We start from the raw sequence: 14,895 nt of genomic DNA on the forward strand, positions 1-14,895 counted from the left end.
TTTTCCTTTTCCTTTTTTCCTTTTCCTTTTTTCCTTTTCCTTTTCCCCTTTTCCTTTTCCCCTTTTCCTTTTCCCCTTTTCCTTTTCCCCTTTTCCTTTTCCCCTTTTCCTTTTCCCCTTTTCCTTTTTAGAAAAAGTATTTCTCCCAGATAAGATTTATGTTTCTCTATAGTTCCATTTTGATTATACTTCCCAGAATGAAAGCTATGTCATTTTCTTTGAAATAGGCTTGCTAATTACAGTGATGGATTTTTTTTATTCCTTTGTTAGAAAAAGTAAATGTGTAAAGCTGTTAGGAACAGAATTGATAAAAATGAAATTCCATGTGCTGTTCACAGTGCAGAAAAACACTCGTTTTAAAACAGTCACTTTTTCTACATTTGGTGGCATGTGCTACATGCTTTTGGAGGAAGGTAGTTTTGTTTCTGAGGGCACCCTTAGGTCTTGAGGCTTTTCAGCGTCCTCCCTGTACATCCATCCGTGTGCAGCATCTTGCCGCTTATAGATTTCTAGCGCTATTATTAAAAAAAAAATCAATTAGTATAGCTACAAGTGCTGCCTATTATGCCGCGCTTGATCTCTGTCCCTTTGACCTGTGTGTGTGCGGAKTGCAGCGGAGCCGCGTGCTGCCCAGCTCGCGGGCCAGCTGCTCCCGTCGCAGCGCTGGGGACAATGGCTGACCTTGGGAGGCAGCGAGCCATAACAAAAAAAAGGAGAAGGGGAAAAAAAAAAAAACCCAGAACTTGAGAATAAAACTCCCCTTCTTTGCACAGGGTTGTTATGTTTTATGAAGGGGGTGTCGGTTTTGGCGTGGCGCAGGACTCGCGTTGTGGTGCGCTCGCGCAGGAGGCACRGGCCGCAGTGGCCTTGCAGATGTCCCCCCGCCAGGGAAGCAAAGCAAACATGCCCTGGCGCACACAATGCCTAATCCTCTCGGAGCGGGACCGCTTTGTCCTTCTGCAACGGAATAAAAGCGGGGGATTAACGCCAAGATGCTTGCGCACGACATACGATGGTTTCGCCATGGGCAGGAAGTGTCAGGTAGTGACCTGTAAATCCGCGCCGAGCCGGCCGCAGCGCGTGTGCCAGAAGGCCCGCCTGCCTTTTCATGTGGTAATTTCAAGTCATGAAGCGTTAGTCAAGTGGAATGTTTAGAACTGCGTGTAAAACGCATTGGAGCCAAGAAATTAGGCAGTGTCCTAAGTAAACTCCGGCCTTGATGAGCGCTCACGAGCTGTGCTCTTCCGTAGCTGCCGGGCTGCGCACTTCTGCCATGTGCCCCGGGTGTTTGTGTGTATGTTCTCACTGCCGCCTTTGATGCAGGTTCCAAAGTGTCTGAATTTAAACTGAATTGCACTAAAACACATTTAAACAGAATTGCATTAAAACGAGCAGTCAGCGATACGTTTTGTGCCATTTTAGAGTAATAGAAATAAGCTGGGCATTTAGTTCTAACTTAATGAGTAGAGGAAACTTAAAATCTATCTGGATATGGGAAAAGTACATCAATAGTGGGACTTGTGTTTTTCTGTTCGTAGTGAAGTGTTGCAAAATGAGTCCACGCTCTTTAAGAACGTATTGGTAATCTTTTCGTTGACAGATGCTCTTGGAAATGCACAAACTGACACCAATGTATCTGTGTTTTTCTGCAGTTGCATGTCCTCCTCTCACTCACATTGCACTTCTTGTAAAACCTAGATTTTTTTTTCTTTAAGATTACCATAGTTTCCTCCAGTTTTGTTTTTCATTCTTCAGTAATACTAATCTGTTTTTCAGAAGCTGCTCTCCTCACTTTCCTTTTTTTTTTTCTCTTTATTTCTTCTTTTTCCTTCTGCAAGTTGCTCCTGCTGTTTCTTCTAGCACTGAAGCTGCTCACTCTGGCTCTGACCCTGCTCCTACTTTACATACCTGTTTCTTAGTAAATGAAGGTATTCTTTCCTCATTTTCTATCTATTTGTCTCTTACTTTCTACTAATGTTCCTTATCATTGTTATGACATGACTTTGATCTGTGTAGGTGTTATCCTTTGTAAGAACAGAGGCACCAAGTGTAATTTCATGCACTTTGCTGTTAATGCTGGTGAAAGATGAGCAGATCTGGCCTGCGCATCTTGGGCTTTGCGAAAAGTCACCTCCTGAATATTGTTTTGGAGATGATATTTTAGGATTTATTTGGTCTTGCCTGTTTCTTTTAAGAAATGATCTCAGTCATTTCCAGAGGGGAAAATGTCAAACTTGAAGTATTAGGCAAATTTGTGATCCAGGTGAGGCTGGTTCTTCTGGAGGGCTCCTTCTAGAAGAACTCTGCCAGCCGCTCCCCAGCTCGGGAGTGGTGCTGGGCTCTGCGGGTGCCCCTGCACAGCCGTGGCCATATGTGGATACGTGTTTGGTGCTGGTTCTGTGTCCTTCCCGTGTCTGTGCCTGTAGCCCGAGTGTGGCTGGTGGGGAGCCCCAGGACCGCCCGGCACGTGGCGGGTCGCAGGGCCAAACACCAGCGATAGTTTGATTGCAAAGCCATAAATTCCCATTTTCGTACACCCCTAGCAGAAACAGCTCTCAAAATAGATTTCTACTAGCAATAAAGGGGTTTACTAACTGAAGCATTCTGATTTTTTAATGCTCAGTAATGCTGACAATTTACAAATATCGATCTTGCCAACCTGCCTGGATGCCACCGGGTGCCCCATGTCCAGGTGTCCCTGCTGGAGCAGGGGCTGCCCGAGATGATCTCAAGAGCTCCCTTCCAGCCGCATCCATCCTGGCATTCTGGGGTCTGTATGCTGACCCCAAATGATATTCATCAAATTTCTCAAGTCACCATAGAGCATAACAATATATATATATTTGTCTAGAATAAGTTACAAGAATTTTAAAAACTATCTCATTTGAACCTGATATGTTTTTCTGTGTTAACTACGTCGTATTTCCAGGTTATGGTTTGATTATACCTGAAGTAAGCTCATACCTGAAGTAAGATTTACATGGAAAGATAAGGATAGCGAGTCGAAGTGCTTGGGTGCTTCTGCATAACTTTTTAAATTGAACTTCAAATTTTACACAATTTTTCTAATGGTAATTGATATATTCAGTTTTCTGTAACTGGATTACCTCACACTTGCAAGTAGTATATTATAGATTAATAATATGAAGTAATATATAAGTTGTTTGAGCAGGTCATCTAAAGTAATTTTGAGCTGAGGCCATGGCTTATCCTTTTCATAATACTAGCCATAATACTTCTTTGGGGAACCCTTTTTATATTTATTAAGTATGTTGAGCACATTCTTAGGGGTACAACCTCGAAGCCCAAGTATGTAGCCAATTATTGTTCCTTCTGGGAAGTCGCCTGGAGAGGCAGTGGGAGACGAGAGGGTGTCTGCGTTTAATTGCCATCTCTGCGGGCCCCCTTCTCTTGGGCGCTGCTGTGTTTAGGGGATGTGAGCGGAGGCTCCTCTTGAAGAGCTCGGTCACCGTGTGCCGACAMGGCAGCTCCCACGCTGTGTAAAGCCTGCCGAGCTGGCGGGGCTCAGGGAGTTGCTGGGAGCCTGCAGCTCCGGCCCTGGCCATGGCAGCGGGGACGCTGCCTCGGCAGCAGGAGGGCATCCCGGGCGTCCCGCAGGGAAGCAGCGCGGAGCTTCCCTCCCTCTCGCCCGCCCTGCTCCTGCCCCTCGGCCGGGCTCGCTGAGCGGGGCCGTGCTGCTCTTTCCGCAGGCTGGAGCCAGCTGGCCGCCATGCACTGCGTCATGCTGCCGGACCTGCTGGGGCTCGACAAGTTCCGACCTCCCCTCCTGGAGATGCTGGCTCGCCGCTGGCAGGACCGGTGCCTGGAGGTGAGTGCGGGAGCCGCCTGGCACAGAGCACCTTTTTCCTGCCTGTGGGTAGTACTGTGCTTTAAAGGTGCAAAATGCCTGGTTTTCCACTCTCAGCCTGCCTTTCCAGAGGGTGGGCTCTTTGGTTTGAACCCTACGTTGCATTTGATGGGGAACAACCATGAGGAAGACCCAACCTGAGGGCTGGGTGACCACGCTGGGCACGTTCTCCAAGGTGGTGGAGTCTCCATCGCTGGAGACGCTCAGAACCAGCCGGGCCGCAGCCCTGTGTGAGCTGCTGGGCCTGGCCCTGCCTTGGGAAGGTGGTCTGGGCTCAGGGAGTCTGCCAGCTTCTCAGGCTCTCTGGTAATAATGTACGTCTGTGACTTACCTGATTGACCACTGGATGTCATCCTTGCTCTGCAAGTGCCACTGCTCTAGTTTGACGCCTGAAAAGCTCGTTTCCCCCATTTTTGGAATTTTGTTTCATTTCTGTTGGAGGTGCAGGGAGGCAAGGGCATGGGAAGGTAGAAGGACAACTGGGAGAGTGACCAAAACCTAGAAATGTGAATGGCTGCTGCGTTCCTTCTGGGTTTTGGTCTATTTATACAAATAGAGTGTGCATTTTCAGACTGTCCAAAGCTGTTATCTTTTCTGAATCCATTTTTTGTTAGAGAATACTGATTTGTTTCTGACAGATAAGTTTCTATGGCTCTAAGCCTTGCACGTGGGGCCTTGCTCGCCGGTGGCCGGCGCGCGCCTGACGCGCTGTGTGCCCGCAGGTGCGGGAGGCAGCGCAGGCGCTGCTGCTCGCCGAGCTGCGCCGCATCGAGCAGGCCGGCCGCAAGGAGACCATCGACGCGTGGGCGCCCTACCTGCCGCACTACATCGACAGCCTCATCTCGCGTGAGTAGCCGCCCTGCGCCCCTGCTGCCGGCGGGACGGGGCCCTCGCAGGCAGCGCTGCAAGCCGCAGAGAAACTGCCCTCTAATGCCTTTTATAGGGGTCTATAGAAGGGTTTATTGACATTTCCAAGGCAATTTCACAACCAGCGTGCATGGAAAGGTGGAGCGTCGTCTTCTCTTTCCCTCAGCAAATAGTTTAAAAAGTTTATAACTAAATGTTGCAGGCTGTAGGGTGTTAAGAGCCTTGCGAGACTCTGCAAAGAGCAGAGGGGAGCAGCAGGGGAGATGCCCCTGCAGTGCTGCCTGCGATGGCTGCAGCTGCACTGCGAGCTCCTGCAGCCGCAGCAGCCGCAGCCGCAGCAGCCGCAGCCGCCGCCGCAGCAGCCGCAGCAGCAGCCGCAGCAGCAGCCGCAGCAGCCGCCGCAGCAGCCGCAGCAGCAGCAGCAGCCGCAGCAGCAGCACAGCCGCCCTCCTGGCCAGGACCTCCGTGCAGCAGGAGGGCATCACCCCCAGGCCACCCTGCAAGCGCTGCCTGCGGGCATTGGAGACTGCTGCTACACGTGCATTCCTGCAACAGCATGTCTGTGGTTTAATCAAGTTATAAAGTGCTGTTTTCCTTACTGTTGTTCTGGATAGTTTTCCTGTCAGCTGTCCTCTCTTTCGTTACCTAAAGGGTAGGATTTAACGAAGTCAAATGGTACAAACTACTAAAAATTGAGGAGTGCATCTTAGAGCAGAAAGGTGAACGACATTGCCGTTTGAGCCAAACTGCAGTGATCTTTAATATTGTCCTGTCAGTAATTAATTTAATTTCAGTAAAATTAATTAATTTCAGTAAAATGCTGTCCATTAACATTCCCACTGGAGATGGAATGATACACGGAATATATGTGTATATATGTATTTTAATACTTCTCCTGAAAGCTTTGAAAATCACTTWGATTTTGAAGTGATTTGCCATGTTTGAAGCAAGTGGGTCATGGGCAAAGAAGGATTTTAATCAATTTTTGCATGACTCGGAGCAAAAAAACTTTTGTGTAATTTTATTACACACAAATATATATTTATATATGTACATATATCTTGCAGGAGTAGTCCCGGATATGCAATGTAATTTTTTTTCTTCTCCAAATCTGACATACAGTTACTCATCATGGTTTTGTCTGTTGGAAATAGCTAGTTGGAAGAAATTACATTTTATTCATCGCTATTTAAGTAGATGTTTTACAGGCTCTTAGAATACAGTCATGGAAGATCTGTGAGCATTGTGAGATCCTTCATTCAATTATCCATCAGAAAACTTGCCTTTATAAAAATAATGTCCCGAAATACCTGCCCCATGTAGCAAATCAGTAAAAACTTATGTCTCACTAATGAGAATATTTCCTTTCTAATGAGAATAGTAGTTGTTCATTCTTCTGAAAATGAGCCTCTTTTTCCTGGGAAGAATGTAGTTCCTGTACAGGGGGAGATCTCTATTAAGAACCAATTGATTTTTTGAGAGATGTGTAATAATCTTATTAAATCTAAATTGAATGCATATATTGCAGGGCACACAGCGTTTCAAAGTGGTGTTGAGAATGTGTCGTTAGCACGAGACGGCTGCAGCCTCATTTATTTATTTATTTATTCCCTTCTTTTCTCAGGGAGTAGCTCCTGTAGCARCTACTGATGGTTAATAATTTCTTTTCCCTACAGTGATAGGGAGTGACCTTGTTGAGTGCAAGGGATGGACGTAGCAGTGTTGGGGAGCTCGACATAAGCTGCTCCACAATGCCTGCTGGCTTCCAAAAAGGCAGCTTCTCTTTAACGATGCTCGAAAGCAGATGTTAGTTTAGASTAATTGCAGGCATTGGCTATTCTGGTACTTAAATCCCTGAACCTGAGTGATGAGTGGGAAGGGGGGCAGCTCTGCTTGATGGGTGTCATCTGGGAACAGGGTGATTTTCCCATCTCTTWAGACTAGCTTCGCACTCCCACTGCAATGATGGGCTGAAGCCAGGGCCCGCGCTTCCTRTCATCCAGATCCCTTGTCTGGTATGAGTGGTGTCCGAAGGGAAACCGGAGCTGCAGTGGAGGAACAGGCAGCGGTGGCTGGATGGTGGCCCTGGAAAGAGCCTTGGGGATGCGGGTTCGGGAGCCRCTCGCCCTAAAGGCCAGAGCAGCGTGTGCTCCTGTGCCAGGCTTAGGGTTGCTCCATTTCCACGGGATGCAGTTGGCTCTAAAATGGTGCATGGCCGTGAACACAGGCTAGTGTCACRCTTTCCTAAAGCACATTTCCAGGACCGTGCGCCCTAGGAACACCTAAAATCCTCCGGCAGCAGCTTCCTGTGCTTAGATGTGGCAAGCATCATGTATGCTTAAATAGCTGGTATTCTGCAGGTAGGGAAACGGTTGCTGTGTCTGTAAGGGCAGCAGAAGGTGCTCTGTGTGTGTGTGTGTGTGTGTGTGTGTGTGTGTGTGTGTGTGTGTGTGTGTGTCTGTGTGTGCACCGAGGGGCCGCGGCGCACGGAGCTCCCGCGGATCGATGGGAAGGGCGGGCAGGGAATGAACGCAGCCGGCCGGAACGCGGGACACGGAGCGGCCGCCGCTGCTGCCCGCGGCGCTCCCYGTGCCCGAAGCCCCGAGTGATTCACGTGAACGTCTGCGGGAAGCTGCTGCCCACATTTCWCTGAACACCTCCAGTGCTGCAGCCCCTGGCGTTAAAGGAATTACAGAAATTCAGATATCCTTAAACAACACATCTTTAACTGGCTTCAGTTCTAACCCCTGTTACCTCTGCGAAACAATAGAGGTGATCACTCTAACAGTGGATTTGTTGTTGTTTTTATTAATATATTTCTGGTGCATGTGTACATCTCTCAGTTTTATTTAAAACCSGCTTAATTGAGTAAAACTTAATTAAACTTGCATCGATTGAAGCAGCAGTTTTCATTGAGTTAGGATAGTTTGATTGGACCCCAAAGACTTTTCCATTTATGCCTCGGGTTGAACTTACTCTTGGAAGCTTTGAGTTAAAAGGGCACAGAGAAGCAGCTCAGTTTTGCAGTGCAGTGTTTTAGTGCATTAAATGAACAAGCAGTTGCCATGGTGAAGAGTAAATTATGATAGTGTTGCAAGTTTCTAATATGTTTTGCTTAATTTTCCAGTAGGCCTGAGGTGTCAACTGGCTTGTGTTCAGTACTCTAGTGGTTTTGTTTTGTTTTTTAATGTCCTTTTCATTTCTAAAACCTATTTCTTAGACATTCTCAGTCAGTTATGTAAGAAAGCCCTCCCAGAAAGCCCATCCCCGTGGCGTCGTCCTTGGCTTTGCATTTTCTTGTCCCCGGTTCTGTCTAGAGTGGCATGATGAGGAGGAAGTTCGGAAAGCTAGAAACATCCTCTGTCTTTAGCGAGCTGCAGGCGGGATGTATTTTTTCCCTTATCCAAGGGCTGGTTTCCGGGCGCTCAGGCTTGTGCTCTCCCTGGCAGCCGGCGTGACGACGGAGGCGCTGCAGACGGGCAGCGGCAGCCCCGACACGGCGGGAGCCGAGGCCAAGGTGCAGGAGGAGGAGCACGACCTGGTGGACGACGACATCGCCGCAGGTGGGTGCCCRCCGGCCCGTGTGTCCCGCCAGGGCCACAGCCCCGCGCTTCCCAGCGCTCCGTGCACGTCCTTCCCGGGAGAAGGGGCAGCCCTGTGAAGAGCCCTATGCTACCAGGAGTAGCCAGGGGAAGAAAGGTAGGAGGAGAAGAAAGGTAGGAGGAGAAGTGCCGAGCACTAGGTTTAGCTTTGGCTAAACGCCCGCTGTGCTGTCATTACCGCACTGTTATGGCACTACGCTGCTTACATTTCATTATTTGTATTTTCTGCATTGACTCTGCCCACGGCTGGCGTGCTTAGCTTGCAGTTCTTGCAGCGTAAAGGCAGATTGTTTCTGGTTAGTCCTTAAATGAATTATGTTAGTGAAGAAAACTGTATAAATGTTACTGTCACTGTCTTGCTGATTGAAGGGAGATTTTTTTCCACAGTTATCTGCTGCTTGCTGTGCACAGAGCTCCAATGTGTTTGAGTTCTATAAAACCAATACAGTATTTTACCTTGTTCTAATTTATTGAAGATGRGCAAATAAGTCAAAATTTCTGATCTGTCACTTCAAAATACGCCTTGATGGACCCTCCAGGAATATGCATTTAATTAGAAATACAYATCTTTGGGTTCTTTTCCTCCCCACCCCGTGCTAATTTGTCATAAGGGAAATGTCTCTGTGCTTGATATCGATGCCCCGAACGGCGCGTGCCTGCACAGTGGGTTAGGGAGTGCAAGAGCTGCCTTAGACATTCGGAGACTTCCCTGAGCACTGTATAGATCTTAGCGAGAGTCTGAAGCAAAACTGTTTCTCTGTTGACCCCAAGTCTGTTAGCGTGACGGGCACTTTTGAGTTAAACCCCTGSCTGAAGGTGGCTGGGAGAGGATCCCCGGGTGGAGGGAGAGGGGCTGTCTGCAATAGGGAGCACACACGTGTAGGGAGCAGGGGATCCACGGCTGCCCTGCAGTGCCGAGAGGGAGGCAGCATCCTGAGGGTGCCTCTCACGGCCCCAGGATGATGCAGAACCTGTCAGGAAACAACGATCAAGAGAAGATTGACCCTCAAAAAACGAGGAGAAATTGATGGAGGGGCTCTGGGTGCCCTGAAGTGCAATTCTTTTCAGCCTTTCCTTCTACATCACTGTTTCCTATAGCAACACGTCCTTCTCCTTCACTCCTCATCTGTTGGATGCTTTCTGATTCCCAGATTTTTTAGTAGGATGCAGCAGTATTTGACCAGGGGTGCATTATACCTAGGGCAGCATTACCCCGTCAGCTTCCTATGTTCTTTTTAAGAGGGAGACATGGAAGATGAGATTCTTGAAGCTCCAAATCATTTGCATCCTTTGCTCTGTGCTGGACTCCTGAATTTTGAGTTTTTTCAGAAAGCTTTTCAATGTATTGCTAAAATCTGGAACACACATCTCCCTYCCTCCCTCCAAAAGAATATTTTAATTGAGATCTTTTTAACATGGCAAGATGAAGTTTAAATCATGATGCAGCTTCTTTCTACAGCAGTACTTTTAAACCTAATACTTATTGATTGACCACGCAGTGATGCTTTGTGCAGCGTAGAGTGGTCAACAGGAATTTTTTCAGTTAAACCTGAGATTCGCTTTCATTTATCCAAATAATTTTTTAAAAGGATCACTTTCCCATCAGTCCTTTGAGAGATTAAAGGATTTAACTTAGCTGGCTGAAAAACACTGAAGCCTGTTTCAGGAAAATACTTCAGTAATTCTTTATAGCATTTAAATAGCATTTAAAAGCACATAAGCATGAGTTGTTTAGGAAATTGGTTTTCCATCTTCAAAAGCAGAAAAATACTTTGCTTGTTTAGCTTCAGCTCCAATGTGGACATKCCTTCCCCTGCGTGCTCATAGATCTACTGACCTCACTGCGAGGATTGCACAATTCCTCATGAAACTAAATGGGATTTTTTCAAAAAGCATTTTATTTTAAATACAATTTTAAGCTCTTAGATGTCATCTGATTTTTCTTTTGTCAGTACAAATAGATGTTTTTACAGCAAACACTCCTAGTGGTATAAGGCATAGTGACTTGCTGCATCAGAATTCAAATTGAAATGCAATTTATTCTTAAGCATCTGTAATTCTGAAAAGCCTAAAAGATGGGGGATCTGAACTATTTAAACCGGGGTGTTTTTAGCAAAAAAAGGAATCCCAGTTTCACGGGTGCTGAGATGAGCGGGTAGTGAAGGAGGCAGCGGCTGGAGCGCCGAGCAACGGGGCAGCGTCTGCACGAGGGCTCCTGGCTTTCAGAATATTTCAGAATATTTCAGAATATTTCAGAATATTTAAGGTTGGAAGGGACCTCTACAGATCATCYAGTCCAACCTTCCTGCTCAAGCAGGCACACCTASAGCATGTGGCACAGGGTGGCATCCAGGCGGGTTTTGAAGACCTCCAGAGWAGGAGACTCCACAACCTCCCTGGGCAGCCTGTTCCACTGCTCTGTCACCCTCACAGTAAAGAAGTTGCTCCTCACCTGGAGACGGAACTTCTTGTGCTTCAGYTTGTGGCCATTACCCCTCGTCCTATCACTGGCCACCAGTGAGAACAGCCTGTCCCCTTCCTCCCTGCATTCTCCCTTCCTGAACTTATACATATTAATCATATCCCCTCTGAGCCGTCTCTTCTCCAGAGRAAAMAGGCCCAGCTCRCTCAGCCTCTCTTCGTACGAGAGATGTTCCATTCCCTTAATCATCCTGGTTGCTTGAGCTTCCCTTGCAGGAAAGGGAGAACAGGGAGTGAGCACGGCGGGGCTGGGGGTTCCTCTTTGTTTTTCCCTCCCGTTCTCTCCCTCCCCGCCTGGGGTTTGTGTCTGCATGTGGCGTTTGCCCCGTCGTGGTGCAGCGTCACGGAGACCTGGAGACCTGCTCAGCCTGCTCCAGGGCCATGTCGGCCCTTGCACAGCGCTCTGATACCCGCTTCCACATTTACCCACTGCACATCCTCAGGCGAGCTAAGGCAAGAGGGGGATGCTCTAAAAATGCCCACTTGGCGCGGTCTCTTTCTTGGTCGCTGCTCCCAGCRCAGCTCACTGCAGTTTGGTTCCCGCTCTGGCTTCCTGCGCCTCGGGCCTTGTCCCCAGGACCCAGAGGTGCCGCCTGGCACCCTGCACGCGGGCACTGCCCTGCACCGCGGCCCCGGCCTCCTGTCCCGCAGCGACCGCATCCCAGAGGGATCAGCGGCGCCCCGGCCGGCGTTTAGTGTCTCCTGGGGAAGGCAGCTCCCAYGTCAGCGCTGGCCAAGTGAGGTCTGCTCATTTAAAGCAAACTTCGTCTCTCTCAGATGCTAATTAAGAAAATAGAGGAGATTCACACAGTCCCTTCCCTGTCACCTCCTCTGTCCTGTTACAGTGGAGACTGGGCTGTTAATTCAGGTATCCAGGCTGTTTAACAAGCAGATGTTGGTTTTGGAAGGGGTTTGCACGTGTGCTAGCTGGAACTCCCAAGCACTTTGGCAAGTGCCCCGACAGACAACTGGCTCTCAGGCTAATGGGGACACCCGGCTCCACGTAGGTTCTTGCAACCCCGCACTAGGTGTCTGCGAGGAAGCATGAAGGGGGGCACCAGGATCCAGTGCTTGGCTTCCTTTCCAGCTGCACACGCAGCCTCGGCACCAATTGGTTTTGCCGCGTGGCGCTGGAACGGCGCGGGCGTCTGTCCTTGAARCAGATGTCACCAGAGGAACTCCACAGAGCCCTGTCCTCTCCAGGGGCGAGGGACTTGACATCTGCCCGCGTGGCATATGTCGGTGCTGGACAGTGCTGGTGGGTTCGTTAGGTGCTGGTGGGAGAGACCTGGTTGGTTTGGGGCTAGGGCCTTACCTGGTGGCCAGAGGAGCAGTGGAAGGAGCCGGCCTGGCCACGCAGGGTAGCGGAGCGGGGCTCCGAGAGCCGAATCCCACCCATCCCATTGAGCGGGTTAAGTTCTGATGTTCTTCTTGAGTTAGAAACAGCCAACACTCTTATTGTAGGTTGAGAAAAAAGGCTTTCACATGGCACAACAATAAAAATGTCAAGATGAGATTCACTTAACTGGGGCAGTATAGATAGATCTTATGAGCCGCAGAGCTTGGGTTTTCCTACGCACCCGTGTTCCCTGTGGAGGCCCCGTGGGTTCCTCAGCTCGTGCCCACGCGTGTGGCCACCGAGGAGCCGCTCCTGGACGCGGGACCCGTGGGGCTGCTGGGCAGGGGTTGTGCCGCGAGGGCACGGAGCTCCCTGCGTTGCCCGCCTTGCCTGTCGCCTATCTCGGACAGAAGCGTGTCCCATGGAAGCCCTGTTTGCAGCTCGGAAGGCAGAATGGTTTCCAGCTGATTCCTTTGGTGAAACCGATTTCTGCAAAGCAGCTTCTCACGTGCGTCCCTCTGTAAATTCCTACTTGTGAATTGCGTTTTCCCTCTGGATTCTCCGCACCTTCTGCCCCACACAGTCACTTGTTGATGYGCAGCCTAAGTCCCGCTGAGCCCGGCCTGGCCCCGCGCCTGCCCGGCCCGGCCCCTCCGCCACAGCCCCTTTGTGTGCGACCACTGACAGATGGCACCGGGCACCGTCCTCCTTTGTTCCACAGCACGCCGAAAAGTTGAGCGACTTGGAAAAAGTTGTTTCTGTTTTCCTAAGAAAAACACATTTATGGCCTTTTTTTTTTCCTCTCCCCATCTCTTCTTGCTGATATCAGGCAGAAACACTTCAGTGCACTGCTTTCTTAGCTCATTTAAAGATTTTGCTATTGATTGTAAGAATCTTTCTAAATTACTAGTGTGAATAATTTCCTCACAAGTATGAGGAAAGCCACAAGTGTGGCTTTAAAAAGACAAATTATTTTTAAAGAGTATCAAAATGCATTTTTTAAGGTATTATTGAGACTCCTCATTTCCTTGGTTTCTTTCCATTCTATTTAGGCTTCATTTTTCAGTTATTGCTGCAATGAAAGCTTTTTGACCTTCTCATACTTTTCAGTTAGGGTTTTTTTGATTCTAATACAAGTGTCATGAAGTTTGGAAGTATATGGTGGGAAAAGCRTTGAACAGTTTTTAAAGGAAAAATTGGACAAAAAACAGTTTTCCGAAYACTGCCCGTAAAGTTATGACAGGCAAACTATATGTATATCCAGATGGGGTGGTTTGGGGTTTATTTATTTATTTTGTTTTTAAAATTTCATTTGCGCTTTGTACTCGCGGGTCTCCTTCATCCTCCTGCGGCCCTGCAAACAGCTCTGCACAGACGTGTTGCCCAGCAGCTCTGCGCTTCGCTTTAGTGTTTTGRTCCAGCTGTAGCAAATTCATTGGTGAATACCCACAATTTTTCCCCTGTTCTGAATTCCCTTCTTTTGCCTCGTCTTTCTTTAGCAAAGCCTCGGCTATCAGTTCTGTTCCCAAATGTTGCTTGCATGCGTTTCCACTAGAAGCAGGACAGTTTGCTGTGTCCAGGCAGCATCCCCGCGTTCCCGTTTCCGTGCGCACATAGCGGTTGTTGCCAGCGGAGCGGGAGCCGAGCGGAGCCCGCGGGCTTCTCTGCACACGTGTGTCCGAAGTGCCAGAGCTCCCAGGACTCTGCTTATCTCTGCAGCCCGGCTGCACCAACGAAATYCCCTTCCGTAATCTCGAAAGGAATCTCATGCCCCGAAGTCCTCCGTAATACCTCTCTCATGTCTCTTGGTATCTTCATTATTCCCAATGTGGTGACAAGGGGTTTTTGACCCAAAAAGAAGCGGTTTCGAGTTTGGCAAAGAGCACGATCACATGGCGGGGGAATCTGATTGCCCAGGTATCACCAGCCCTTCTCTAAGGGATTATCAAGTGCTTTTCCCCCAAATCTAGGCTATACAATCCTTGATTTACRTGGCAGTAGCTGAGAATCACAGTGGATAGTGACCTGTTTGATTCCCAGTCAGCTTCTGCAGTGGTTTTTTGTTTCCTTTTGTAATGGGCTCTTTGTTCCCTTGCAGCTGGGCGCAGTCCCGCGCAGCACCTCGTGTGCGAGGCTGCAGTCACAGCCACCTGCAGCGGCCCTCCTCTGCATCCCGGCCGTTTGGAGCGTGAACCGGTGGGCTCTGGAGCCACAGATCAAAACGCAAAGCCTGGAGTTTAAGAGCTGAGATTAGAATTCTCTAAAGCTTGGTGACAGCACTGGCAACCCAATTTAACCTCACGCTGTGCCAAACACAGGTCCTYGTAATTCCCATCACCGAATCAGATGATGAGTAAAAACCTGCACAAAGCTGTGATCAATGGTTTCATCCCCTTCCTAGGTAGAGAGCAGTTCTGTGGTGGGGCCTTTTGAGTCATTAACCCAACGGGAGGGATTCCTAATCSCTGGATTGCTAATCCATTGCTCCAGCTGATGACCCTGAGTTCGTTTGCTTGTAGTTTTTTGGTGCGCTCTTCCTTCTGTCCCTTGTATTGATTTCAAATTTCTCATACGAGCTTGGAGCGTGAGGCTTTCATGTGTCGTCTAAGCACCCCGTAGCCTCGGGTGTGTAGGCTGTTTTTGGGGTAATCCTTTAAGAGGTCCACTCTTCGTTAGGTCAGAGCATGTTTGTACTCTCATAGTGCTCTTGTGTCACCTCCTCTGATCATTTCCCTTCT

General features: G+C 48.8%; 1 protein-coding gene across 2 annotated transcripts in view; it reads left to right on the top strand.

The window, feature by feature from the left end:
• The window catches only part of WDR7 (WD repeat domain 7), a 72,578-nt gene that overhangs the window by 20,586 nt on the left and 37,097 nt on the right, over positions 1-14,895 (top strand). The window contains exons 16-19 of one of the 2 annotated variants that reach the window (XM_026042511.1): positions 1,839-1,928; positions 3,711-3,829; positions 4,591-4,714; positions 8,185-8,298. In XM_026042511.1, coding sequence (XP_025898296.1) covers positions 1,839-1,928; positions 3,711-3,829; positions 4,591-4,714; positions 8,185-8,298 — 447 coding nt within the window. The remainder of the gene's footprint in view (positions 1-1,838; positions 1,929-3,710; positions 3,830-4,590; positions 4,715-8,184; positions 8,299-14,895) is intronic. The other variant, XM_026042512.1, reaches the window with a different exon arrangement.

The sequence above is a fragment of the Nothoprocta perdicaria genome, unplaced genomic scaffold, assembly GCF_003342845.1.
Source record: "Nothoprocta perdicaria isolate Ctin4 unplaced genomic scaffold, notPer1 scaffold_306, whole genome shotgun sequence".
Classification (NCBI taxonomy): Eukaryota; Metazoa; Chordata; class Aves; order Tinamiformes; family Tinamidae; genus Nothoprocta; species Nothoprocta perdicaria.